Below are 13,837 nucleotides of genomic sequence, written 5' to 3' on the forward strand. Positions count from 1 at the left end.
CTGATGGCTACTTGGACCACGGTTGTTATGGAGACTATGAAAGCTGTATAGCTCCACCAGCAACAGGCTAATTACAACGGCTTCCCAGCCCAATTCTTTGGGCTTTCTCAGGTGATGATTATAACCATTCTTTGTCATCGCTGACTAAAACACCTAGGTGTAAATTTTTATAAGTGATCCCTAACATTGGCAGCTGAAACACAGCAGCTGCAAACCTTAATAGCTGGGCACGTAAGTGCTTATTTGCTGGCAGAAATCAGCTGGTTATTAGTAATGTTTTTATTTATTATACAATAGAAGCATCTAGAGCATGTAACTGAGATCACGATCCCATCAGGCAAATCTTTGTGTATAACACATTAAAAAGACTGCATCTGCCCCTGAAGAGTTTATAAAGTAAACAACCGAGGCAGAAACACTCTGTATTTTCAACAGCTATGGAAGAAACACAGGGAGCAAGCAAGCAACATGACTGAGACATGGCAGGCCTGTGGCTAACCCACCAACTGAACCATATTTTTGAAGTTCTGGGACAGTGGCTCAGCCACAAAGCCACCGAGTCCCTCTAGTCCGTGGGTAAGCTGCTGCCATTGCTATCTCCAGCTGGTTCAAAGAGTAAAACTGCACCTGTAACCCCAGAGACTGGAATCGGGAGAGACTGTGGTGCCTTAAATGTTCCACATTCATTAACAACAATTGACACATCTTAGCTAATTACTACCTGAAAGCAATCAGTATTTGTAAGAACAAAACAGAGATTAATATAGCATTTCAGAGGTTCCCTTTGGAAATGATAAAAGCTTTTATCTATGCATTTTCTTGATGAAGGAGCATCCTCACCTCAGGAAGTGCTCACTCTGAGATGAGCCACAGTAGGCTGGGCAATGCCACCTGAAGCTGGAGCCCAGAGATAACTGTACACGGAAAAGGGAAAACAAGAGGATTTCAACCACACAGGAGGGTGGAGGGTTTCATGTAAACAACCCCAGGCTCCAGCAGAAGTATTTACAGCTCAAAGGTTCAACAGAGTTATGTTAACAAGGCAGTGCCTGAGGCAGCAGTAAAGCAAAGCTGAACTGTCATCTCAGATGGGTGCGCAGCACACAGGTAACCACCTGAAAGGAAAGGTCAATCAACCTTTTCTTTTTTACAAATACACTAAAGTGCTGTTTCGATTCAGACGGCGAACAGAGAAGGAGCACAATTATTTATTAAATCATGGACTTACCTCACCTTGCTGGCGTTTACTGACAGACATGTTCCATGTGTTATCTATTATTTACTTCCTTTGCTCTTTCACCAGCCACGTTTATCCTGCAGAAAGCATTGCGGTATACGAGACAGTCCCTGATGACCTTCTGATGGTTTTCATGCTCTGTATGGTACCTCAGCTTGGATCACAAAATAGAAATGTGATAGTGGTACCCTGGGAGAAGAAAACTACTTCCATGGAATAGCTCTGTCCTTCTCTCAGGGGTAAACGAGTGCAGATTCTCCCTGCTCTGGTTAAAATGAGATGAATACACTAGACTCTCCCCACTGACTTCTTCAGGAGCAGAAGACTTTCGAACTTGGAGCTGTAATGATACAACTTGTGTCCTAACCATGTTCCTTATAGAAAACTGCATGCAAGGCTTTCCGGCAGCTGGGCAAGCGAGCAAGCAGACACGTTCTACCTAGAAAGCTGCATAACACGCAGCTTTGTTCTCTTGTTATATATACATATTCCTGAAAACAGACTCTCTGAGCTTCTAAACCTGATCCTATATATAATCTTACCATAATGCTCCCAGTAGGGAAGCTAATTATTACACCAAAAAGAACCACAGATTTGAGGAACACGAGGGGAAAAGGCTCTGTGTACCTGACAGGCAGAGAGCCTGAAATAGGTTGCAGGGGAGCTTCAGTCAGGGAAGGCTACATAAAGTGCAGCGTGCTGGAGACAAGAACCATGCAAAGACACTGCAAGATCACAGCCCTGTTCTAATGTCCTCTAGACATGCTGCAAAATAAAGGAAAGCCTGAGCTCCAGAACCGAAATAGTGCATTTTTATGGAAAACAAGTACAGCTTCCCTTGCTGGCGAATCAGCCCATCAGCCTCCCAGACATTTAAAGCCAAAAAGACATTCACACTATCTACTTTGTGCACTGAACTTGGTGAAATTAAAACAAGAAAGGATGGGAGCATTAAATTTCCTTCCTAGCCAAAGGAGAGCTAGGCATCTTTGGGGAGGTCTACCCAGAACTGTTAAATGTTCAAGGCAATCAGGTCTCCCTAGGAACCTAATGCAGACTGGCTAACTGTGCTTTACTGAGGAGAATCCACTTAGCCAAAAGTAGCTGTATTTCTATCCCAAAGTCACTACTTTGCATCAATAATATGAATGTCCTTAGGCAGAAGAAAAAATGGCAAACTGGAGAAAATACAGCAAGGAAAGGAATCAGTGAAAATGACAGGAAGAAAAACATTAAGGGGAACAACAGGAAGAAAAAATAGATTAAGGGGAACGATGCCCCTAAATATCTTCTGTTCAAAACTATCCAGCAAACAGTGGATGCCCGGACATACATCACCATTAGTACTTCAGATTTTTGGTGACCAACATTACAGCTTAGTCATATACAGCATGGAGCAACTTGGTTCTGATCCAACAAAGCCTTTGGACAGATGTTCAGTTTTCAGCACGTGAGCAGTTCCACTGAAGTCAGACTTCTTGTGACTTTCAGAAATCTGAGTTGGACGAGCACCAAGGAATAATACCGCTAATTTCAAATGCCCAGAGATCATGATTCAGGTCTCAAAAATATTTTTAAACATTAAAGCCCTCCTCCCAGTTACAAAAAAAATTACTTTGGCTCTGGTTTCTTAAAGTCATGAAATCATCAGCAAAATCCTCACTCAAGTCACTTGGTTAACATTTTCGGTGGTCTTTGCACAACTAAAGAGGGCTTGAAACTTTTTGAAAAGTGAGTACCAAGATCCCTGTGTAGCCACTCTTGTCTCCAACAGCTGGGGCTTTAAGAAAACTCAATCCACATCCTAAGACTCATAATAAAAGCATGAAAAGTGCTAAATCTGAATGCACACTGCACCTTGCTTGATTGAACCTTGAGGACATCTGTTTCTCATCTCCCCTCTCCCCCAATGGCTTTACTCGCCCAAATGGGTAAGGATAACCCACCCCTTGTTTAGTGGGAGTCTTTTTGCAATAGGACAAGAACAGCGCAAGAACTGAATTTAATGCAGACTGCGACACAGAAAATTTTAAGTCCATCTGGATTAAGAAAATCTGCTTTGCTTTTACTGTATTCCTCAAATTAACTTTGGTCCCCATGCTCTCCACAGTCTCTGCTCATCTGACTTAAAATATGTGTGTAAACCAGTGAATTTCAGTTTCTTAATCACCAAGAATAACCTCTCTCTATTACAAACGGTTGCTGAAGCAGCCCTGGGAGCTGACCAGTTTTCTGCTGGGCTACAGTATGTAGAGCTGAAGTGGGGAAATGAATGCTAGTGCAACAGAAGTCTGTCTGGAAAACCATGCTTCTGCTACAAACTTACGGGAATGTCAGGAACTGGTTCCCATATCTGAGTTAAAAGGTCTTTCATAAAGATATTTATCTAACATTTTTGAACAGGTCTCTTCATTCATCCCTGAATTGAGAATAAAAGCAATCAGATAAAAACATATAGGCTACATGCCAAAGCAGAAGTCATAATTCATTGGCCTTGAAATATAGTTCTTTTACTGGAATCGTTACCAAGACAAGGACCATGTGTCATCATAACTGAAAGACAGTTTTTAACATACACTTTTCAGAATAGGTTCCATGTTTCTTCCTCAATTATCAGTTCATAAATCTATAATTTCTTGGCTGGTAGCAGATGGGTAAAGGTCACCAAATGAGGACCTCATAAAATTAGTGTAATGTAGCAAATTAGCAAGAGTCTGAAGTAATTCCTTTCCACGTTACACTGGATTCTCCAGACCTGTTTCCCTTTTGGAAAGGGCCAACAGAAATATAAAACCCCCAAATTCCCCTTCAGCTGCCAAAATGGATTATCTGCAAATACACTTGGATTTATTTTCCTCGTAGGTTAAATGAAATAATTAATAATGATATCCTGCACTTACATATTGCCTTTCAAAGTCTGAAGTAGTCAAAAGTAATGCAATCTTATGGGGAGGGGGGCAGGGAGGGAAGAGAGCATTAATTTACAACTAAATTAGCTCAGCCACACTCCTTCAGGAATTACCAGGAAAAGCCAATACCCAAACCCACCTGTTCTTCAACTAGCAAGCCTTGTTCTCCCACAGAAAATTATGATACAGAAGCACCCTGACTTCTCTCAGACCAACCCTCTTTTGATTTCTATCAAACAACGAATGGCAACACACACCTCAGCTTCCTTACAAACCGTATCTTAAATTTCCATGTCAGGTAGACAGGAAGGGACACTTCAAAAATCAGTAAGTAAAGTGAGAATTCTAAGTCCTTATTCTGACAACTCCTTATCTGCAGTTTTATCATCAAAAGAAGCCTTTCCTCATTTTCAAATTGGAGAGAGTGATGTTCTAATTCCTTTTCATCCTTAAATAAACAGGAAATCCTACTTTACAAGAAAGAACAAAACAAGAAGTGACAAAAAGCAAGCGTGCCATATTACTACCCACTTCCAAATTTACACTGATAGTCTTTTATTCATAATGATTCACCATAACACTTTTTTTTTCATATAATACAGCATGCAAAGAATGTCTGGTTTTAATATCTTAACTATATATGAAACATCCTCCGTCTTTTCCCTGCCTTTGTGTCCTCACCTTTTTTTCAGTAACCAAAACAATTTCCAGCTGTCCTTACTGGACATTTTCTGTTATCTGTTGCCCATTTTCAAATTATAGCCACAATGATTCTGACTTTACGGCTGAGAAGGTTTACAGGAATTACCTTTATAGAGAAGGAAGAACAATTTTGTATCATCCTCAGAAATATGTTATGAGGGTTTTAGTCAAAAACAACAAAATAATCACCTTTTGGACAGAATTCAAGCATCAACAATTTAAATTCAGAAGTGAAATTTCTAGACTTTGAGTAACTGAAAACCGCCTGTTAGAACAGAACCAGCTACGTTACATTAACTATAGCAGACACTGCCATGATAGCAATGTTGTTTTAATGGGTATTAAATTGACATGATACAGATGTCCAAAAACAAAGTTCAAGTACTCGGGCTGTGCTTGCATGGGCTGTGCCCTTAAATGATTTGTGTTTATCAATGATGGACTGTCGAAAATTGGAATTAATAAATGAAAGCTGCTGCTGTCTTGTGCTGCCTGAGTTCTGGTCTGGGAAAGCTAACAGCTTCTTCTTCTTCCTTTACTTGTTCCCCTATAATTGCATTTAATTGGCACATAAAAAGCACACTTGTTTAAAGGAGAAGCAGGTAGCTTCTTCTGGGGCCCGAGTGCCTGGGAAGTGTTACAATATTAGACCTGATATCCAAGCAAAAAACTTATCGATATTACAGCTGATCAAATCAAAACTCAACTTGACACCAAGAAGGACCAGAAGGAAGTCAAAACATTTTCCACTGACACGTTTTAAGAGAGCATGGATTTTTTTGACCAAAACAAAACCCCCTTTTGATTCTTTTTTCTTCTTTTTAATAGAATAAAATGAATGAAATGCCTTCTGATACTGTCAAAAATATAATTCCCTTCACCCACTACTTCCTCCTCCACTGCGATAATGCAGCAATTTCCTCTTTACAACAATGGTTGGTTGCCATTAAAATAATTGCAGCAATGGAGATTCACTACTTTTGCACGTTATAGACTAGAAGGGGAAAACATTTTTAGACTGCAGATACTCCATCTCTTCATCAGAAGAAGGAAAAATAAGATCAAAATGTGACAACTGAATGGTAAAGTAGAATTTTTAAACACCATTCTCTAAAGATTTTTCTTCTCTGACTTAAAGTCCCTCTTTCAGAGGATATTTATGATTGAGAACACAGCCTGCACTCTGACTCAGAACAAATGATATCCCAGGATCCTGTTATCCATTCTTGTAACGGCTGTCAGTTCAAATCTGCTCAATTTTTTTTTTTCTTCTACTAGCAACTACTATAAGGCCAGTCAAAGATCTTGAAATTATGGTGTTTCAACCACCAGCAAGAAAAACTGGAAGTTTGTTAGCTACTTTAGTGATGATCCATAAGACAGAGAAGAATTTACCGCAGTTTCCCATTAGGGAATGTGTTCTCTTTAACAAGAATAAGTAAAATGACTATTTGCTCCACAAAGTTAGTAGACAGCTGTATAAAGCCAGAGCACAGACCTGTTTAACACAAAGATGGCCTTTTACGTAGCCATTTGCTGATACGAACTCTACTTTACTACCATCCATTATTCATCAAGGGTAATACAAACAGCAGCCCAGGAGAGAGCAGACAGTGCTGTCTCCTCCCTAAGGTGGTTTCCTTTATACCCTCCCACACCTCACAACCCCCCACTTCTCCTGCAGAAAAAGTGTGATGCTCTCACCGAGCTCAGCAAGCCAGAGACATGGAGTTTTATCCATCGCAGCTGTAAATCAGCCCAATTTCACAGACTTCAATGATGTCAAGGTGATTTTCATCAGCTGAGGAACTGGTCCAACATGTACGGAATAGACTATCGTGTACAATGAAACACTCTTAAACCCAAATGTCAGGACACAGACAAGAGGCTCAACAAAAACAACAAAAATACATTTCCAGGAAGCAGGTTCTTTCTGGTGGCTTGTCTGGCTCCTGACTAGAGGTGAAACCTTGATCACGCTTATAGCAAACTCCCACGGCAGGAACTTCTCTGGCAGCAGGCTGTGGGGCAATTCACTGGCATCATTGCAGCTACACTGATTTATACCTGCTTAGATCCTGTCCTTAAACTTATGAGGTTGTGGAGTCTATATGCATTACCTAATCCATTATTAAGGCATGTGGAAATGGAAGAAATGAAAGCAGCACCAATGAAGATTTTATCACTTAAATAAAGTTGAAGGCTGTTATTCTTTATGTTTATTCAGTTATCATTCATTTCTTACCTCACAGATACAAGCAAGCTATTGTTCAGTTTCAGCTGTCTCAGGTTAGGTAGATAGGCACCTAGGGGATCAGAAGAAAGAAGCACTTTGCAGACCTGGTAGCAAAATAAAGGAAACTTTTGACAATCACAACTAGCTTAAGCATCTCATTTTACATGCATTTTTTACCTGTTTCTGTCAGAACTACTCTGGACCTCTTCTAAGAAAGTTAATGAGATTATTTCACTCGGAAAATATTTCAGCCTTTGCATTTTTGCAACATATACGTATTGTCTGCACGACTGTAGCATTGTAGTTTTTGGAATGCCTCTCTGAAAACTGTGATATGGTGTCTTTCCAAACAAGCAACAGAAACTGGCTTGGTAGCAACTGCATTTTCCTCAGTCCAATTCAATACCCTTGTTGATTATTAACTGAGTGATATCCTGAAGAGCTAAAGAATGCTTTATAGCATAGTATTCCATGAAGTATCTTCCTCTCTGACGCCTATATGATGCTTTTGCTTCTCTCCTCAAAATCTTTCTCTACTTTTTTGATGTTAAGTAGCTATGTATTCAATTACTCCATCACTAAGTATCACTTCTTCAAAATGTAATTTTGAGCCATACAAAAGCACTCTCTCCTATGTCACATCATATTTTTATAGCGGGGAGGTCCCCCAAACTCTATTTTTCTTTTCCTAAGCATTGCCTGCTCCCATTAATTTTGTGGGTGTGATCCTTTCTTTACTATTTAATTGTACAAGTTTTATATCTATGAAAAAAACCCAGTATTTCATTATTATTACTTTTAACAAATGCTTTTCTCTGTTCCTAAAAGACATTTTCTTTTTTCAGTCGCTTCAACAGGTAGCTCTGAACCATAAACCAACTCTCTCCAAGTTATGGATTAACTTGGATACAAGCTCAAGCTGCAGGAAACATTTGCTGTTGAAAGCAGCAAACTTTTACCCACTCCCACCAGCAGAGTTTACCCAGAGCTGGCAAAAATATTCCCCCATACCATCTTACCATTTAGAGGTATCACTGATTTTAGACGGACTGGATCATTGCTAAGACACTAAAATCCGTTCTCCACAACTATTTTTATGAGCCCTCTGAGTAATCTCTCTCTGGCATGGATGATTTAGCAGTATCCAGAAAAAGGAAATCTTTCGAGCTCTTCTCATGAGATTTAAAAAAAAAAAAGTGGGGGGGCTTAAAAGGAGGTCATATTGTTCATCTCATTTCTCCAAACAGGACAACAGTATCTATGGCTAAACTATTTCAATAAATCATGGTTTAGTAGAAGCATTACTTATATCTAATGCTATTTGGGAGTGATTATAATCCGCATATTGATTTTTGTACTATACTACCTTGCCACACAGATTCAACCAAAGAGTTAAAGGGTTACCATGCAAGGGCTATTGTAAAGCTTTATAAAGCAAACAGGTTTTAAAAAGTGGTATTAGCAGAGGATCTGAATGAGGGAAATGGAGAGACTTTGAAGACTAGCTCAAGAAAAAAAAAAAAATCCATTTGATATATTTAGGGTTGTTTCAGGGAGGAAAAAAAAATAAAATAAAATAAAGAAAAGCCCAGTAAGGAATCTGTGAAAGGATTCAAAGAGGTACAGGGTGAGGCAGCCAGAGCGACTGGCCAAAGATACAGTTTTCCCATCTGGTTATTTCATTATTGTAACCCAATCCTCCATCTCAGAAATTTTATTGCACTTTGACACAATCTACCCCTGGTAACTTGAAGAGTCTTTAACTCTGATGGGCTGTTTAGTAGACTAAAATAAAAAGGTATATGATGTGCACTGGTGTAAAATTCTGCCAACAAGACTTTTACAATATATTTCTCCAATTTTTCAAGTTCTTCTCTAAGTTTTACATTAGATATGTAATTGTTCTTTGGTGCTAAGAATGCACTGACCATTTGGTTTTGCTGGATTTATAGCCTCAATTTCTTACATATAGATTGGAGACTTGAAGAGTGAGTTAAAGAGAGAAAACTGCAAAAGACGACAAAATAAGTGTCCTAAGCAAATTCAACTGCATGCTTCTAGTTTTCTTGGTTTTAATCCTAATGGCATATTTTCCTGAGACCAATGATGCGATTTATTCTTTTATTAACATAAAATTTCCCTAAAATAGCAACAATATTGACTTAATATTTCATTTTTAAAATATCAACAATATATTCCCCATTCTCACTGTCCTAAAACTATAGAATTTCAGTTCTAAAAAAGGAGAGCGGTCCAGGAAAATGCTGATGACCACAATACAAAACTGAGAATCAGAAATGCGTAGCAATGCTATCTCTTCTTTCTCAGATTCCCTGTCACTAAGCAGCCTTTTGTTAGATGACTTTGAAATCACTGATCGGCAACAATGCAGCAGTGTTAAACTATGCTACTGTACTATCCTAGTGGAACAAAACCCAAATAAAGGGTAAAGAGAACTCAATGTATAAAGCAGACTTTTGACACACTCTTTTTCCTTAAACAGTCCTGAAATCAAAAAAGAACCCAGAATATTTTCATTAATATATTAAATTGGTTCTTCAACACAATGCATATTCCTGAGGAAAAGCCTGCAGTCATCTATCTTGGAGCTGCTATATTTAGGGTTAGAGAGTGTATTTTGCAAATTGCTAACTCCACTGCTGAATAAAAGTGATAGATGCACATTCAACAACATTGCCTCAAGTGCTGCACTTCATGAGCGGAGTAGAATGAGGCTGTCTTTCTGAGCTGCCTTGGTACAGCAGGCAACATTTACATAACTAACTAGAACTAGGGAGAAAACGGGCAGGATACTGCTTTTATTGTATTCTAAAAGCTGAAGCACCTGTATTAATAACCCTTGCTGTTTATATGACAGTGCTTTCTTCAGGCAGCACCATCTATCTTGTTTTTCTACTGCTGGAAAAAATAATTGTGGCTTGACTTCTTAAACCTCCTGGAATGCAGGAACATAAATTAATGAAAAACACACACAAAAGAAATGACTGACAGTTAGTTGCTTTGGCATCAGGCAACCTGCGTGCTATGGTGATCCTACAGTACAAAACAGGTGTGTGAATACAGGCTGCACTCTTCTAGCAATACCAACCAGATATGTACATTAAACAAGCTAATTAATCCACTTACACTGTGTGTGATCACATAAAATAAATTACCTTGATGTTATTTCCATACATGTTCTAAATGTGACTTTTCCACACATTTCTGGGGAAACTGGGCAATGTAAATAGAGATAAGACAGCAGCATGTGGAGGCAAATCTGAGCTAGCTTCAGTCTAGCTACCCGAGATTATAATCTCGCACAGAAAAAAGCACACCAGCACAGGGTTTAACATAAACTCATTGCCCAAGTAAGTATTTGTGGCTCCTGGAGAGCTTGTCTAAGCCATGCTGCAGCTTGTCCTGTTGCATCTTCTCAGTGAGCTTTATTAATACGAGCTAAATCAAAGCCAACTTGGGCAGGAATACACAGGTTGGAGTCATGCCTCCAACCTCAGCGCAGGCTTACCCCAGCCTGTATAAACACCTGCCACTGCAACGCAAGCTTCTGAGAAAAGTCCCCCACCTTCGGATCTTAAAAAAAGACTGCAAAACAGAGCAGAAGGAAAGGGATACCCTAACCCCGTAAGAGAAATAACATATGCCTATTTCTGAACCTTTAGCAGAGCTTTTCCTTGATAAGACTCTCCCTGCCAAGCAGCAAGAGAGTCTTCTACAGTTCACTTGCAGCAGAAAGCAGCTGCCTCACCAAAGGGAAGCAGCAGTCTCCAGACACGTAATCAACTTAGCCCGGCTGCCAGAAGGCAACAATTGAATAAGTACCAGTGAACAGCATTGTGGGTAACTTGATTTGTAGCTATTAAAATCACTTAGAAATAAGAGAACTATGTAGTGTCTTAAATGACTATATCCCACCATTACTTTCAACAGGGGATTTCTATGAGCTGGTCATGAATACGGTCCCAGATCTGTCAGCAATCAAAACTGAAGGGATAAGCTAATAAAAAGGAAATAGCCCATCTGCTTGAGCATAAACTGAAGACTACATGCAGCTAAAGAGCACAGAAGTAAATCCAAGTTCCACAAAGCTGGAAGGAAGACTTGCCAGGAAGGTTCAATGTTTTGTCTGTCACTCAACAAGGTGCATTGAAAAACAAATAGCTGGAGATTTCAGCAATTATCCAAAACCCCAGTAAGGCTCAGTTTCAAGTTCTGGCATGAAGCTCTTCATTATTTTAAAACCAATCACATGAAAACATTTTAACAACACTCTTTTAGTGTTTTAGCACACACCCTCTCCCTAGGAAACGTAATTATTCCTCTCCGCTATGTCCCTTCATGGTGTAGAAGGCTGACCTGACAATTTGGGAAAGGTTAACAGGACTACGCTTTAAAGTTCATCACATCCCGAAGTGGAACGTTTGTAAGAAAAACCTCAGCACACTTCAAATTTCTCTGTACATCCTGCTAAAGGCAACGTGCATCCTGGATGCTTGTGGTATGGTCCATACGTGGCTGAGAACATTAAAACATTTTTCAAGTGGAATTTGCTGCATAAATTTAGGATTCAAGCGACACTAGGTTCCAGGTTACTGGGAAATTCTGTGCATTCTAGAACCTTTTAACTCTTATCTGACCATTTAAGAGCTTGCACAACCTATTTTATCATAACACACTACAACTTCCCAGCTATTTAACCAATAGTTAAAAAAATGCTGCTTACCAAGTGCAAACTGATCATCCCAAGGAATAAGATGCTGTTACCTGCTCTCTGCAACTGAGGAATACTGTGAGAACAAGATTAAGTGACTTGATTAAGGCTATGAAGAAAGCTAACTAGTCAGGTGTAGAAGGCCAAGAGAAACACCAGTTCACAGAGCAATCAGGTTGGAAGGGACAGCCAGAGGTCCCTCGTCCAACCTTCTGCTCAAAGCAGGGTCAGCTGTGAGATCACACCAGGCTGCTCAGGCCTTTATCCAGTCACATCTTGAAAATCTCCAAGGATCAAGACTCCAAACCTCCCTTGGTACCTCTACTGCTTGACTGTCCTAACAGTGAAAAAGCTTTTCCTCATCTCAAGCTGGAACTTCTCTTGTTTCAGTTTTCCCATTTCTTATCCTACTCTTTCACTCATACTGTCTATCCTGACCCTGTACGGCCAGCAGTGCACTGCTTCAGGGGCAGGCAGCCAGCAAGGAGGATGCAGCGAGCCTGACACCTTCGATGGCAACCTTTCTTACACCATTCCCACTGAAGGTGCAAATGGCCCTGGGATGCCCCTAAAAATTTAAGCCTTATTCCATGTGCCTAAAAACCAGCTGTGGGGAGCTGTCAGGTGAAGAAAAACAGCAAGTAATCAGTGATCACTGGGAGTGTTAAGAGGCAAACTTTCTGCCCTAGCCATCTGTTGACATTTTCAAAGAGGTTTTCACAGAGGGAAAGGCAGAAATGCACTTAAAGGAGAGGGAAAACAAAACAAACAAAACCAAAAAAAAGAATATTCAGGAGAGCCTTGATGTTTTGTTATTCTCAAAAGCAGTGGGACCTGCAGCTGTGGGTTTTTATAGCCCCCAAAGGCCAACTCTTGGTGCAAATGGTGGGACATAAACAAGATGGAAATTGTCTGCAGCTTGGGAATGATGCTTTGTATTCTGTAAAAGTCGAAAAAGCCTACCTAAAGGAAGCAGAAAGAAAAGGATTTATTCCAGCAATAGAAAAGAAAGGGAAGCACACAGGACACCTGAGAAAGAGATCAGCGATGTGTAAAGACACTGTTTTTGTTCTTCTGCTCTAGCAATACCCTGGGAAATCTACAAGATTAAGGGCAATCTTTGTACAAGCATGTGAGGAATAAGAAGGTAAAATAAAGTTCAAAGGAGGAAATGGAGGGGACTAGAGATTTAAGATAATCCCACAACACAAAAGTCACAAAGAAGGTAAAAACATATTGCTGCCTTGTCACAGCTAATGTGAAATGACATAGGAATGGAAGCACCACTTTGGAGCACTGACAGAAATGGCATAATGAGATTTCCTTATCAACTGGAGGAAATATGGCTGAGCACTTTATGAACTATGAAAGAAACCGGTGTAATTTACCTTAAATTATCAAGTGCCTATCACAAAAAGGCTTATTTACAAAATAAATAGAATAACCAATACAAAGTGGCTATACAATTCAAGAAAAAAGCCCTTTCATTGTACTTCCTTAACCTTTCTTGGCAAATCAACATCAAAAAGCCCACTAAAACCAATCAGTTTTATGTTATAGAGTTATTTGCTTACCTTGGTGGTCTGCCCATGAAAATAAACTGCTTGGCTGAAAATACCAGCACCCGCTTTTGGGGATGTGACAGCTCGTGGCACAGAAAACACTACCCTGCAGCAGTAGGGTAATAGGTAGGAGAACCACTTGGCTGTAATGGGAATCCACATGTTGCTGACAGAAACGACTGTCAGGATTGTGAAAAAGGGAGGTTTCACAATCTCATTATTAACTCTCCTAGACAAGAAATTTCCTCACAGAATCACAGAATCACTGAGGTTGGAAGGGACCTCTGGAGATCATCTAGTCCAACCCCCCTGCTCAAGTAGGGTCACCTAGAGCACATTGCACAGGATTGCATCCAGGCGCGTTTTGAATATCTCCAGAGAAGGAGACTCCACAACCTCTCGGGGCAACCTGTTCCAGTGCTCTGTCACCCTCACAGTGAAAAAGTTTTTCCTCATGTT

The 13,837-nt window shown here is 39.9% G+C and overlaps 1 protein-coding gene across 5 annotated transcripts in view; it reads right to left on the bottom strand.

Moving 5' to 3' along the window:
• Positions 1–13,837, bottom strand: part of LRRC56 (leucine rich repeat containing 56) — a 75,670-nt gene that overhangs the window by 29,718 nt on the left and 32,115 nt on the right. For all 5 annotated transcript variants that reach the window (XM_026059098.1, XM_026059096.1, XM_026059097.1 and 2 more), the window contains one exon: positions 7,094–7,154. In XM_026059098.1, the coding sequence (XP_025914883.1) occupies positions 7,094–7,154 (61 nt within the window). The remainder of the gene's footprint in view (positions 1–7,093; positions 7,155–13,837) is intronic.

This window comes from Apteryx rowi, unplaced genomic scaffold (genome assembly GCF_003343035.1).
Source record: "Apteryx rowi isolate R43461 unplaced genomic scaffold, aptRow1 scaffold_152, whole genome shotgun sequence".
In the NCBI taxonomy this organism is placed as follows: domain Eukaryota; kingdom Metazoa; phylum Chordata; class Aves; order Apterygiformes; family Apterygidae; genus Apteryx; species Apteryx rowi.